Source organism: Gopherus flavomarginatus, chromosome 1 (assembly GCF_025201925.1).
Source record: "Gopherus flavomarginatus isolate rGopFla2 chromosome 1, rGopFla2.mat.asm, whole genome shotgun sequence".
In the NCBI taxonomy this organism is placed as follows: domain Eukaryota; kingdom Metazoa; phylum Chordata; order Testudines; family Testudinidae; genus Gopherus; species Gopherus flavomarginatus.
Window position 1 is genome coordinate 81,477,066 of NC_066617.1, and position 15,070 is coordinate 81,492,135.

General features: G+C 38.1%; 1 protein-coding gene across 5 annotated transcripts in view; it reads left to right on the forward strand.

Moving 5' to 3' along the window:
* LRRIQ1 (leucine rich repeats and IQ motif containing 1) overlaps positions 1 to 15,070 on the forward strand; it is a 170,305-nt gene that overhangs the window by 131,263 nt on the left and 23,972 nt on the right. For 4 of the 5 annotated variants that reach the window (XM_050934131.1, XM_050934120.1, XM_050934141.1 and 1 more), the window contains 2 exons: positions 7,377 to 7,509; positions 9,445 to 9,505. In XM_050934131.1, the coding sequence (XP_050790088.1) occupies positions 7,377 to 7,509; positions 9,445 to 9,505 (194 nt within the window). Of the gene's footprint in view, positions 1 to 2,074; positions 2,280 to 7,376; positions 7,510 to 9,444; positions 9,506 to 15,070 lie in introns of those variants that run through there. The other variant, XM_050934149.1, reaches the window with a different exon arrangement.

Below are 15,070 nucleotides of genomic sequence, written 5' to 3' on the forward strand. Positions count from 1 at the left end.
TGTCCATCTCTAAGTTGCACAGAGGCTTTGAGGAATTGAATGCATATTTTTACCCAGAATTATTCTTGATGTTAAGGCTAAATCGGATGAATGTTTGGGGAAAGCTATCTCATCCTTCCACTAAGCACTTGTCAGTCACCTAACATAGTGGATTACTTCTGTTGTTAATCTCAAGAGTTTGAGAAATGTAGAATTAATATCATAAAGGAGAAACTGTAATGAAGTTTGTGGCTCATTTCTGGTCCAATGCCCAGTTCAATATTTAGCCAATTGAGGGCTCCATAATCCTCAGAGAGGAGAAGAATAACCTGAGGTCATTGGGGACAGGATAGAGTGGAGAGCCAGAGACCCTGTGAGAGCAGGAACACCAGGCCAGAGACAGCATTACGGTAATTGGCTGTGGAAGGGAGGCCTGGAAGCTGGAACTGAAAGGCTGACAGACTCAATCTGTTGCTGGCAAGGAGGCAACAGTAGCATCCCCCAGGGAGATACAGGCAGCAGCCTACATACCAAGATGATAGGGTGGAAGGATTACAACGTGATGATTATACTGATGAATTGGACTATTCTTAAGGGCCCGTCTGAGGACTATTGGTGGTTTGATCTTTGTATTGTAACATAAAATCATTGTGCCTAGGGTGTCGTCGTCCACCTTGTAGTTTTTGGCAGTGCTGGTAAAGCAATTATGTGTTGTTTGAGATGTGTGAATGTTGATTGTTTCCTTGTTCATTGTTCTCTCTGGTCTGTCTGTCTGTATCCATCTGTTGTGTCTTGCCTTATGCTTAAATGGTAAGCTCTTTGAGGCAGGCACTGTTTTTGTTCTGTTTGTGCAGTACCTAGCATAATGGGGTCCTGGTCCATGATTTAGGACTCCTAGATGCTGTGATAATACAAATAATTAATAATCCATCAGGGTCTGTATCCTGAAGAGTTTAGTGCTTGTAGCAACTTCAGCACTTGCCTCCAAGCATATAGTATAGATAGTAAGATATCTAGAAGGAGCTGGTATGCCACAGTACTTGCTGCTATACCCTAGAGCAGTGCTTCTCAAAGTCGGGCTGCCATTTGTTCAGGGAAAGTCCCTGGAGGTCTGGGCTGATTTGTTTACCTGTCACATCTGCAGGTTCGGCCAATCGCAGCTCCCACTGACTGCAGTTTGCCTTTCCAGGCGAATGGGGGTTGCGGGAAGCGGCACGGGCCAAGGGATGTGCTGGCCACAGCTTTCTGTAGCCTCTGTTGGCCTGGAGCATTGAACCGCGGCCAGTGGGAGTCCCAGTTGGTCGAACCTGCAGATGTGGCAGGTAAACAAACCGAGTCGGACCGCCAGGGGCTTTTCCTGAACAAACGGCAGACCGGCTTTGAGAATCACTGCCCTAGAGCAGAAGTTCTCAAACTGTGGGGCTGGGTAAAGGAATGTGTCAAGGTGTGAGCTGTGTGCTTTTTATTTTTTATTTATTTATTTATTTATTTATTTAAAGACCTCTGTCTGTCAGCATCAGGTGGCTAGGGCTCATGCAGAAGGGCCGTGCACACCTGGGATGTGGGGATGAAGGGAAAAGCTGGAGCCTTGCCACCTGGGCTCAAACTCTCCTTAATTCCCTACCTTTCCCAATCCCTCACCTGGAGGCAGCGTGGTTCTAGCTGCCAGCCCCGTGGTGGCAGTAGCAGTGCAAAAGTAAGAGTGTCAATGGGGCACTAAGTCTGCCGTGAAAAGTGATATTGACGATTATCATTTTTCATATTGCTTCCCTTGCTTTTGTGCTGCTGCCAGCATAGCACTGCCTTCAGAGCCGGATGCCCAGCCAGCAGCCACTGCTCTCTGCTCTGCCTTCGGAGCTGGGTGGTGGAATAAGTGCTTGTGGAGGGGTTGGGATGTAAATGACTACAGACACAAAGAAAGAAGGCCCAATCAAATAAGTCTGAGAACCACTAGCCTAGAGGAATATCAGTTACAATATAACACTTTATCAACAACTAACTTTTCCCAGATATGCAGTATGGCCTCCACAGATCCGTGTTTGCCCTTCCTCTTATCTCTCCAATCCTGTTTCTTTGCTGTTTTTCTTTATTTCAGATTGAAACTGAGGAAGGAAGAGCCTCTTTGCCTTCTTTATCACTTCAAGCATGGCACCAATCTGCTTGTGTAGCAACACGCAGCCAAGTGCTCTCAACATTTTTGAACCCTTACAACATGACACCTGGGCTCTAAATGGATTTGTGGAAGCAACGTATTTTGAAACATACAGCTACTGATAGTGATTTAATTGTTTATGTTATAGCTAGGCTTTGCAGAATTTAATTTTTATTCTTTTGTAATTTTGACAGTATTGTTTATTTTAAGCTTTTTTTGGATTTTATTAATTTACATTTTCATGTTTGTGCAAAATTATGTCTTAGCAATTTTTTATTTTCGTCTATTTAAATTTTCACAGTTGCAGAAAGTATGGGGGAGCATACAATAATTATTTAATGACAGTAGAGTGAGATTCAAAAAGTTAAAGCTTTGTCATTTGTTAAAACACAAATTGTCAACATCACATCAGCATATACAAAGTAAATATCCTTGAATCCAACTCTAATAAGTTCTCAAGCATAATTTTTCTTACTTTGTCTATCTGAAATTTCCCTTATTATTGCTTCAAATATTTTTGTCGGTTTGTGTATATGATGAAATCTGTGTTTATTGACTTTTACCAATAAAACACTAATCCTTACAAGCCTAGCTATAGCACTAAGTGAATTCTGTTTCAAAGTGATTTAGCAAATGCGCTTGACACATTTCTATCTTGGTTGATTTTGATTTTTCTAATTGTCCACATATTTCAATTCACACTAATGACTAAGGTTCTGGGTAAAGAGAGGAATGATAGTCTAGTGGTTAGGGTGCTAGCACGGGACTTGAGAGGCCCAGCTTCAATATCCTGCTTTGCTACAGACTTCCTATGAGACCGTGGGCAAGTCAGTATCTCTGTGCATCATTTCCCAATCTGTAAAATGTGACCAATAATACTTCATTACCTTAGAGGGTTATTATATGAATAAATATATTCAAAGATGATAAATAAATTAAAAGGTGCTCATATAACATGGTGATTGGGGGCATATAGGTACCATAGATCGAAAAAAAATAATTGTCATTCCAATGATATGATAGTCAAATGTATTTTTTTCATATTTTTTTTTGATTGTTTAGTTCCTAAAATGGGTATCTTGTATCTGTAACTTGATGCAAATGTTTATAATCACTTCAAATTATCTGTTCTAATGGAAACTGTTATGCTTTGCTTTGGAGCTACAGATGGTATTGCCATGATATCTGTCTTCTGTTTTTCTTAATGCAGCCTTATAGATTTCAAGAATCTAAACGTTAGATCAAATGCTGGCACAGATGTTACAAAGATTTGATATTCATCCAGAATACAAGAAATGAAAGCTTGCTTTCTTTCTAAACCTTGCTTTGGAAATAGTGGCACTGACATTTTGTGGGGGAGTTGAATTATTCCTATAAATCTGGAAAGTTACAGAGCAGTTTGAATCTTAGTATTTCAGCATTTATGTAGTTTACTTCTGTCTTTATTTTTCTTCTATATAATTCACTTGATTAACCATTTGAGTCTGGCTAATGTGCCAGGTGCAAAAGCAAAAAAAAAAAAAAAAAAAAAAAAAAACCCTACCATTTTGCTGCACATACCTGGTACAGTATTACAAGGTGACATGCTGATATTTCCCAGAGCAATGCTGAATATAAATGCCAGAGTGGAGATTGTCATCTTAGTCATCTATGAAGGAGTTAAAACGCATCTACTCTTGAAAATAGATACATTCTATGGTTCTCTGCTTGTTAATCTTGGATGTTTCATTAGCAAGAAGAAACAATGGTCCCCAACTTTAGGTACTAATTTTAGTCCTGGTATTCATTGCTAGAATCTCAATTGTGACTATCCAAAACAGTGGCCAGGTCATGTTTACTTAACTCTGTTTCTAGACCATAAAAATCACACAACCTTATCAGAAGAAAAAAAAATTTCCCAGGTAATTTCACTTGAGAAAACTGAGTTGTCTTCTTTAGCTAGAATAAATAATGGTAATGTCAGAGAGAACAGCTGAGATATGGTATTGAATGGAAGGAGGCAGGTCAGGAGTGGAGAGGGTAGATTTGCAATTTGTCAGGTACTTGAAGCCATGTGAGTGGAAGAGAACTCCCAGAGATTGGGTACGGGGGAGGGGAATTGAGGCAGATGCCAAGAAAATTGAAATAGGGGAGGAGGAGTATGGCCTCATGAACAAAAAGTGGGACTGATTTACCAAGATATTGGACTCTGACCCTATTTGAGTCATTGCTTTTTGAGGATCAGGGAGACCAGAGCATGCTTGCATTATGAGAGGAGGGAGCTGGAGAATGATAGTGGGGTCAAGCAAGGTGAAAAGTATGGGATCACTCTAGGGCAGGTGGAGGGATTAGAGGAGAGCAGGAGAGGGAGATTGTGATAGGTCTTATTGATCTCTTTGAAATCTGAGTGATCTTGTGTGGAGAAGAGGGAGAGAATTTTAGGAGAGAATCAAAGATTGTAGTCATCATTTCACTAGCTTCTGGCTACGTATGCCTCAGCTACTTTATGCAGGACTCTTGCTGTTTTGAATGGGTCAAAAAATCTGTGTACACAGTACTCCATGTTAACCTTTTCCTCAGTACATTTGTAAGATTCTGCATCCTTGTTGGTTTAGAGTTCATTTTCATGGCCAGCGATCGCATTCCCTTGAGAAATTTCCATTTTATAGATCTTTCATTCACTTTTGGAAGTTAATTGGGCTCACTGGGAAACTCCTGGACCATGAGTACATACTCAGGGCAGCTAATCTATGTTGCCACTCACCACTGCCTATGCCACTGCAGCTACACTACTTTTAGCATGCTGGGAATCACGCCCCTAGCTCCAGGTGTAGATGTATCCTAAAAATCCCCACTCAGTACAGTGCAAACTTTCTAGTTGCCCATCCCCACCAGTAGGGGAGCAGCTAAAGTTCTGCTGCTGCTGAGCTGGGGAATGCAAGGGCTCAGAACTACAGATTAAATACAAATAATATTCTAAAATATTATTCTCAACTGTTTGTACCTTGCTCTTAAACTACTGACATTGATTTCCTAGCACTTTAGTTAAGTGTTAATATTTACATCTCAGGCATTACTTTCCAACTTAAAGTAAGACCAGAAAAATAACTGGCATAAAACTAGAGACCTGAAATCACCCCCATATATTTTTTATGTTTGAAAGATTCTTCTTAGACCAAATATAATCCCTTAGAGACCCACGTGAGTTGATCCCTCAATTTGCACCCTCAGTAAGCTGACTACTTAAATAAACTCATCCTCTAGAGTCCACGTTTCATGAAAAAGTTTGGACATGCGCAATTATGAGGATTTTATCTAGCCTAGAGAAGTTTTATATTTATTTAAGAGTCACATCCTTTCGCTGAATAAAGCATAACAGGCTGCAACTGTGTGTTGTGTGGGCTGACTGTTAATTGACAGCACCTAAAAATCACTATTGTATTAATGCCAGCTGTAAGAGTTTTCTAATCTTCAATGGTTAAAGTGCATATATCATGTAGGTAAAGTGTAATAGATTGAAAGCGCCGAAATGATCCCTTAGTGTGTTTTATTTTAATGCTTCTGAAATTATTTGGTTTTCTTGTATTGCATAGTGGTTAGAGCACTGGACTGGGACATAGTGGTCCTGGGTGTTATATTTTTGGATCTGTTCCTGACCCTACTAAGTGACCTTGGGCATGTCACTTTACCTCTCTGTGCCTTAGTTTCTACATCTCTAAAATGGGGAACAATGGTACTGACCTTCTTTTGTAAAGTGATTTGAGATCTGCTGTTGAAAAGTACTAACTAAGAGATAGATGGCATTATTATTACTGTTATTTCCCTTTGAATAGTCAAAAGTTCCATTTAACTTGGTATTCCAAGAGTTGTTCATGTTTTGCAAATAGATAGGCCTGGTTTTCAAAGATGGTGAACACCTGTAGTCCCTAATGATTTCAGTGGGATTTGTAGGTGTTCAGTACCTTTGAAAATCAGGCCACAAGCTGTCAGAAAGCTAGAGTCCTAATTTAAGAATGCTGTCAGGTAAATAACATTTTATTACTGTTGATAGATCAGATCCCCAAACACATGATATTTGGTATGGGTGGTTCTGGAGGTTCACAAATGGAACGAGTGATTAATATTTATTAATGTTTAATATATTATATTTTTCTAAATAAGTTAAAATATTGTAACTGCATGGAAAATATTCAAGACACTAACACTGAGATTTAAGTGTGTGGATATATTTGAGGGAGAGCCAATAGAACATAATTTTCTGATGCATTGCTAAGCAATTACTGCATACCATTTGTCCATTTGAGAAAACAAAAACAGTATTAAATGTAATATGGAAAGTGGCCATTGTGTTAAATAGCTGATGTGATTTAAAAATCAGTTCATACATTTGTCAGTTTAATGTACTTACATTTATCTTGATCACTTCCTTTTCTAAGTAACTGGATGTCAGTGTTTTGCATTGCTATGAATAAAACAATTGGCAGTATTCCCCAGACATAACACAGTCAGAAATTCAAACCATACATGTAGCAAATTATTAACAATAATTTGGGAAACATAACTTGCCTGTTAAAAGGTACAGTATGTAATCTTTATTATAGCTTATTGTATATGCTACTTCCTCCCTCACTCTCTCCCCTGCTTTCCTGCAACACTCAGAGGTAAGTTTTCAGCAGTTGTTCCAACTCTTTATCTAGATTTCCCCCAGAAAAAAAAAACGCTTTGCTAATACATAGTTAAGATTGATTATCTTAACATGAAATGACTGTTTGGAGGCAGCTGAAGCTGGAGAGTTGGGACCACTGTCAGCTGAGCTCTACCAACTTCTTGTGTGACTTTGGGCAAGTCACGTTTGTTTTGGTTCCCTATTTAGAAAACGAGGATAATGATATTTCCTACCTTATGGTGGGCAAAGTAAAGATAAATTCATTGTTTGTGAGGCACATAGATGCTGCACTAAGCAGGGCTGTAAGTTCCTAGGTATAATTTTATTTCCACAATTACTGCAAAAGATTGTTCTGCAATCTTCCCCTTCTGGACACTTTTTTCTTCAAAGGGTCAAGATTTTTATCCTAAAAAAGAATAATATTTAAAATATAAAAGTAATCCAGATGGCTTTTGACTCTTTGCAAGTTAAGTGGATAACGCTGGTTTGTTGACTTTCCCAAAAGCATCTTCTGATATTTGCAGAGTTTGATGGTTAGTCTTTTACTCTTTGTTAGTCTCAAATAACAATGGAAGATGAGGATCTCTTTCTCATCCCCAGGTAGGGAAGAAGATTTTGTCCACTTGGATACTACTTCAGCTGAGAAATTACAAAGGAGCAAAGAACTTACATACCGATGGCTTCACACACAGGTCGGAGATTGTGAAGCAACCGGTTTGAGAAACATTAAATGGTGAGGTCATTGGCTTTTAAATTAGATTTGTATATGTTAAATACCTCTTGTAAAGTGAAACCTAGGTTTACTGTCCTAAAACAAACATGGTTTTATAGCCAAAGGCCAGCACACCACAATGCCAGGTCCCAAACAGACTGCCATTAAAACTGATTTAATAATTCTATGGATCCCTCTTCTGCAACAGATAGTGAATTGGTATGCTACCAGTATGCAATATCTAATGATAACATATACAAGTAACCTTTCACCACAAACATTAGGAATTGTATTCTATGAAGAATATAGGAAAAATATATGATGTTCTTCACATGGGGCATAATTCTCTTTTTATATAATGCATTCAAAGTATTATAGTGTAATAGCTAATTAGACACACTGTACATAGGATAGGTTAAGGAACTGAATAAAACTTTATAAATGGATAATATGTATTTTTATTTGATCTTTGAAACACTGAGAGAACAAATTAAGAAAATACTACTTTGACAAATTTATAATACATTTGAAAAAGGGGTTGTAAACCACTCTATTCTGAATTAACTTTGTTTTGGTTACTAACTAGATCAAATACAAATATAGATTTCTTTAAAATAATTTTGCTCCTTTATGATGTTAACATAAACATAGTGCATTTAATATTTCTTGTTCATAAAGTCAATATCCAATAAATATTTGGCCATTGAAGTCACTGGGAGCTGCAGATGCTCAGCACTTTTTTAAAAAAAATCAGGCTAGTTGTCAACATACAATACATGTTAGTATACTTATTTAACATATTTTTTTAAGAAGCAAAAGTATTAATTTCTGAAGAAACTACTGTACTGATATATTTTTGCGCTTAGTAAAAATAACCTTTCTCTACATTGTTAAATTGTATATATCAGATGAGTAAGTAGCAGCAATTTTTTTTTAACTCTTATCTGTAGTATAGTCAATCACATACCTTAATAGTGAGTTTCATGCACTCCAGGTGCTTAAGGTGATTATTCACTGCTTTTAATTTTAATGAAAACATTTTGAAGTAAGAAAATATGTCTGCTTACAACAGAAAAAGTTTTAAAATGTGACGTTACCTCTGCAAATGTGCGTATCGGGTGCTGGAACTATTTTTTATAGTGGGGATACTCAGAGTCATTGAACCAAACTGTAAACTCTGTATGTGCTGGAAACCACTTCAAGCCAGGAGGTGCGGGATCACCCCTAGTTCCAGCACCTATGGTGTGTAGTACATTAATATTAGTACTAGAGATACAAAGTGGATGAGGTAATATTTTTTTATTAGACCAACTTCTATTGGCGAGAGAGACAAGCTTTTGAGCTTATACAGAACTCATCTTTAGGTCTCTGACACATCTGTGTCAGAGTGTCACATCCCGTGACCAACACATCTACAACACTACATATAGATATTTTGTCCAATCCTGCTTCTATTGAAGTTAGTGTCAAAAGTCCCATTGACTTCAATGCAACAAAATGTGTAAAACAGCTGATAGATGTAAACAACTTCATTGTGACAGAAGGTAAATATAACAACTGATTTGGTAAGATCTGGTAATTGTGAGCCTGAACCAAAGCCCACTGCAGTTAAAGGAAGTCTTCACTTTCTTCAGTTGGTTTTGGATCAGAGTCTATGGTTGTAATTTATACTCATTCAGTAAACTGCTATGTTTTTTTGTTTCCAGTCATTGACTGATTTGCATTTTGAGAACTACATCTTTGGCTAGCTTGAAATAACTGATGACTATGTTTGAGCTACTCAGATGCTTAAAAAATAATATGCCTTGATATAAAGTATAAATAATAATTGATCATATTTAGCTGAATATGTTGCTTTCTCTATTGAGCAGTAGTACTTCCAGAAAGATATCTTATTGAAATCAGTATACTTAAGGTGTTACTGAAGTATTTGCTCCGGTTTTTATCACTACACAGCAATCGCTTCTTGCCTGACTTAGATCCAGACATACTCAATGGTGGACGAGTTCAGCTAGTGGTAAGATGTTTGTTTCATTGTAAAACTTCATAGAATCGCAACTTAAACTTTAATAGCTGATATTTCCAAATATGTGTGCAGTATGAAAAACAAGCATGATCTTTTTTTTTCTTGAATATAATCCTTTTATTTAGATTCTGACTTTGCAATCAGATCCACATGCCTGAATCTTGGCAGAGCACAATCGAGGTAGTGGGGTTGCACAAGAATGCACCTTCTCCGCAGAGGCATAATTTTAATATGGAAATTAATATTATTTTTCGTTTAAGATTAAAAAACAACATTGAATTCATTTTAAAATTTCCAAATACAGCTTTTTTAAAAAATCCTTTAAACTCCAGTTCAGGAAAGCATTCCTGTTCAGGAAAAGCACTACAAAGCATGTGCTTAAGTGCTTTGCTGAATCAAGGCCTACATCTGTTTCTGTCATGTGTTTAAATGTGCTTAAGCCATATAAAGAGGTCATAAATGTAAACTACTCCAGTGTGTTCAGAGTATCGTTTACTAAAAGGTGGTAAGTCAACATTAATAAAGTGTAATGGTTATCACACAATCCATAAAATTATATTTATTCATAAAATTTCTATTCTATAAGCAATAAAAATCCAATTTTAAATCTTAAAATTCATTCCCCCATTTTTTTTCTTCCTTTTCAATTGAGATTTAAAAATATTCTGAAGTATTTTCTGTAATGCATTATTCTGGGATTTTGTTTGTTTTTTGTAAACTGATGATGCAGGTTAAATTCAAATATGTCTTAGCAGAAAAGTCTCAGCATCCAGATAATGGTTTTGAGCAGTTTAATAGTGCCTGTGTTCTGCAGCTGTACTTAAATCAAATGTGATTTAAAAACTTAGTGCTACTCTAGCAAATATCCTTGATGATGCAATTGCATGTGGGGAAAAAATTACTAAATTTGTTAATGCAAAGCACAAGGTAATATTTAGCATGACTTAACACCGAATTTTCAGCATGATACTTTCACTATTTCTATTTGAAGATATTCAGTGTGATATTTAATATTTATTGGAATCCTTATTTATGTGTATGTGTGTCCGTATCTGTCTGGTGGCACAACGAAAAACAAAGAATCACAAAAATGATTTTAACAGTAGAATGCTAAATAGTTTTCTGCCTTAAATTTTATCAGGCAATGAGTAAAGAAAAGTATTTCACTTTAGAACATGCATAGGTGTAAATAATATGTGTAGGTATTTGTAAAATATGTCAGTACATTTGTGTTGACTTTTTATAGATATTCTTTGTCCTTATTCAAAACATGCTAGATTACTGAAGTTCCATTCCCCCAAAAAAAATCCTTGGAAGTTAATCTGATCATTAATAAAAATGGCAAGATAGAGAACATAAGAATGGCCATACTGGGACAGACCAAAGATCTTGAGTAGCAACAGCTAGCTTAGACCCCATCATTTTATATGTATTGTTGAGATTATGTTTTCCAAGGTGCATTATTTTGCATTTATCAACATTGAATTTCACCAGCCATTTTATTGCCAGTTTTGTGAGATCCCTTTGTAGCTCTTCATAGTCTGCTTTGGACTTACAAAACCACTCAAGATAGTGTTGATCTCTGATTACTCTCGCCCCTCGCTCCACCGAAATGGTCACAAGGTGCCTGTTATCTACCAGGTAATGAGCGCTGGGATAGGGCGGAGGCTCGATCACTGGATGTCCTCGGGAGGGGTGACAAGTGCCCCGAAGGTAGCGATGGGGATAACGCAAACAATGAGTCGTGGGGTTAAAATTGAGGGTTTATTGAATGGGTCACAGGTGCGGATAAGGAGCAACTTAATACTAGTTACAACTTGGGCCTACAATACAATACTAGAACAAATAATAAAAATACTGCAATTACAAACAGAACCTGACCCTGGTACCGCTCTAGGTCCCAGTAGTTATTCAGGTCCTTCCAAGGGTTAGTAAAGGTGCTATTGGTGCTATTATTAAGCATAAATGCAATTACACATCTAAGAAAAAAAATGCAGTAAGACAGTTAAAGATTGCCATGAGACTCCGGCCAATCCCCCTTGCGTTCAAGGTTTCGTGGTTAGTGGGTTTCCCCTCGCAGGAGCCTTGGGGCGGCTAGAATCGGCTTTCGTCTCCGGCTTACAACAGACGATTACAGGCTCAGTTAGTTAGCAGAATTAGCAGCTAGGCATACTTACACACACAAACCACAAAAGTTTTATCACCACCGGCAAACGGGTAGGCTTCTGAGAACACGGAGCCGAGGGAGACCTCGAGTTGATCAGGCTCGGTTACGGGTACGGGTTTCTGCGTTTCTCCCTGCCCACCGCTTGCACGGTGGGCAATTTATAAGGGTCATGACGTGTTCAGTTTTTTGGCTAGGTTTCTCCTAATTAGGAGATTTACAGATGCCTCGTTACCACCCTCGGGGGGGGGTTCCTGGAACTGGCTGACCACAAAATTTGCCTAGCCCCAACGGTTACTTTCGGGGAAATGCTTCTTGTTTGAGAGTACGTGTATGCTCGTTTCCTGAACATGGAGGCCAGGGCAAAAACTGCCTAGGGCTGTGGCACTAACATGGGCACTAACAGATAGTTATCTGCAAATTTTACCACCTCATTGTTTACCCCTTTTTTTCCAGTTCATTTGTGAATATTTTAATAGTACTTGTCCACCCTTAGGGGGACACCACTATTCACCTCTCTCCATTCTGAAAACTGACCATTTATTCCTACCCTTTGCCTCCTATCTTTTAACCAGGTTTCAGAGTAGCAGCCGTGTTAGTCTGTATCCGCAAAAAGAACAAGAGTACTTGTGGCACCTTAGAGACTAACAAATTTATTTCAACGTAAGCTTTTGTGAGCTACAGCTCACTTCTTTGGATGCATAGAATGGAACACACAGACACACATCTTCTGTCTGTGTGTTCCATTCTGTGCATCCAAAGAAGTGAGCTGTAGCCCACGAAAGCTTATGCTGAAATAAATTTGTTAGTCTCTAGGTGCCACAAGTACTCCTTTTCTTTTATCTTTTAACCAGTTACTGATCCATGAGTGGACCTTCCTTCTTATGCCATAACAGCTTACTTTGCTTACAAGCCTTTGGTGAGGGACCTTGTGAAAGACTTTCTGAAAATCTAAGTACACTACATCCACTGGATCCCCCTTGTCCAGATGCTTGTTGACCTCCTTAGAAAATTCCAGTAGATTTACTGAGGAATTATTTCCCTTTACAAAAACCATGTATGTGAAGGGATTAAATTGTGTTACCATATTACTCAAAACTAAGGTTATTGAATATAAATAGTTTATTTATTTTTTTCCTCATCCAGACTGTTAATGCGACAGGTTTTTTAAGATGTGTTCTCCAATTGGACTCTCACTGCCACTTGTACTACTTACACTCTCACTTATGTATGAAGAAAATACAGGTACAGATCCTCAACTGGCATAAAGTGGCATAATTCCATTGAAATCTATGGGAGTATGCTGAACTACTCCCAACTCAGAATATGGCTCATAATTTACCAAGCCATACCCCCATTTTCACGTGCAAATCATGCACAAATGATACATGAATGAAATATGTATTGAGGATGAGAGCTTATCCCTACTTTTGTTCCTTTCCACTGGGAAAAAGGGCTAGAGCTACATGAAGAGGCGCTAAAAGCCTCAAATTCACCCAGGCACAGGAATTCAGAAGGCAGCCACAGGCCCCCCCATCAAGGATCCCTTCACAAGCCCTGGAGAGAAGGATTAGAAGTGGTACATTGGAGTGTCATGTGGGGGCAGGCCATATCCAGTAGCACCATCATCCATTACTTATCCTCTCAGGACTGTCTGAATTATGCCAGATGTCTTTCTAGTCCGTGGATTAACCGAAAAGCAGGTGGACAGCAATGTGGGTTAAAAACTCTCTCCGGACTCTGTACTCTGTGCTGTATATCAGACTGGCCTGCCAGGGGCTTTCCCTGAACAAGCGGCGGACCGCCTTTGAAAACCACTGGTCTAGACGTTTGGGCTTGGGCTGGAGCCTGAGCTCTGGGGCCCAGCTTGGGCTCCACTCTGAGCCATGCCATCTACACAGTGATGTTTAAGCCCCTGAGGCCCGCAAACCTGAGTCAGCTGACCTGGGTTTTGTACCCCTGTGTAGACGTAGCATGAGAGGCTCACAGCATCTTATTTTTGAATGTTGTCATTTGTGTGCACAAATGATAGCATGAAAAAGCTGAGTAAAAAAATATCAAGTTGTAGTGGTGGTGGTTGTTTTTATTGAGGTCATGTCTAAAATGTACGGGGCATTTTCCAAATACAGAAGATGACACAGTCTTCTCCTCAAAGGGTGCACAAAGCTGAGGTCCACTTGAAATATGGTTCAGTAATTATTTTATTATATTCTCTCCAATTTATTTACTTGGAGAATACAAAATTCCACCTGAAAAATTTCTGATTGCTGTTTTCTTGATATGGCTTTAATAAGTGTCAGGATTGTTTAGTATTTCTCTTTTGTACATGATCTGTTATTTGGATTCTGGTTAAAGATTGCTTTCATAAACTAGGTTGCCTTTCTGTGGCTTTTGTGAGCAGTAGCTATGATTAGTTTTAGAAAGGGGCTAAAACAATAATTACCTCCAATCTGAAATGGTTCTTATTCCAATGATATTATATATGGATGCACATTATGTAATTGTTCATAAACGTATATACACAAAGCTAGAGATTAGCAATATATAATAAGCAGTTTTATCCACAAAATAGCTGTGCAATCCCACGCAAGAACGAAAAAGATCTTGAGGTGTTCCTGCATGCCTGACAATGCAGTGTGATTGTCACAACTTGTGCCACATAATTACAAAGCTGCCTTGCATAAACGTTGTTCAGAGGAAAATGCAGTGGATGGTCATAAAAAAGAAATATAATAATATGGCTCTCCAGTACCAGAAACAGTATATATACATAGATAATGAATTAATAATCAGATTTGTATACACAGGTGAATGTAGAATGTAGTTTCAAAATATGTACATTAACTTTCTTGTATTTTGATTGTTGAAATTTGAATATGTTCCTAATATGTTTATAATATAATTCTCCTAAAGGCTAAAAAATAACATTTAGCAGTTCTCATAATGAAAAAGGAAGGGAAATGCAGGCAAAAGAGAAAATGTTCCCACCAATAAAGCAGGGTATGGTATCCCTAGAGACTTCTTTGTTCCTCTCCATCCTACTTCTTCTGCAGAGGCAGCAAAAATAGGACAGGGTTTCTATTCCTCTGCTTATTACTCCTTCCTCACACTAGTGACAGATTCAGGACCAGATACAGAGAATATAAGAGCCTTCACAGCTATTTTTTTTCCCCTCTCTCCTTTATCCCTTTCTTTCTGTGCAACTTCTGACTGGAGATGGAACCTAACATGGAGCAAATTGTTTCATAGCTCACATCCTTCCTCATGTCCTCTTTTCTTAAAGCAATTTGTATTTGAATCAAGTGACAGACTAAAAGGGGAGTTATTAGGCAAAATAAAGCCAGTACTGTCTTTCAAGGATGAGAAAATCTGACTGGCAGCTTGAAAATGAT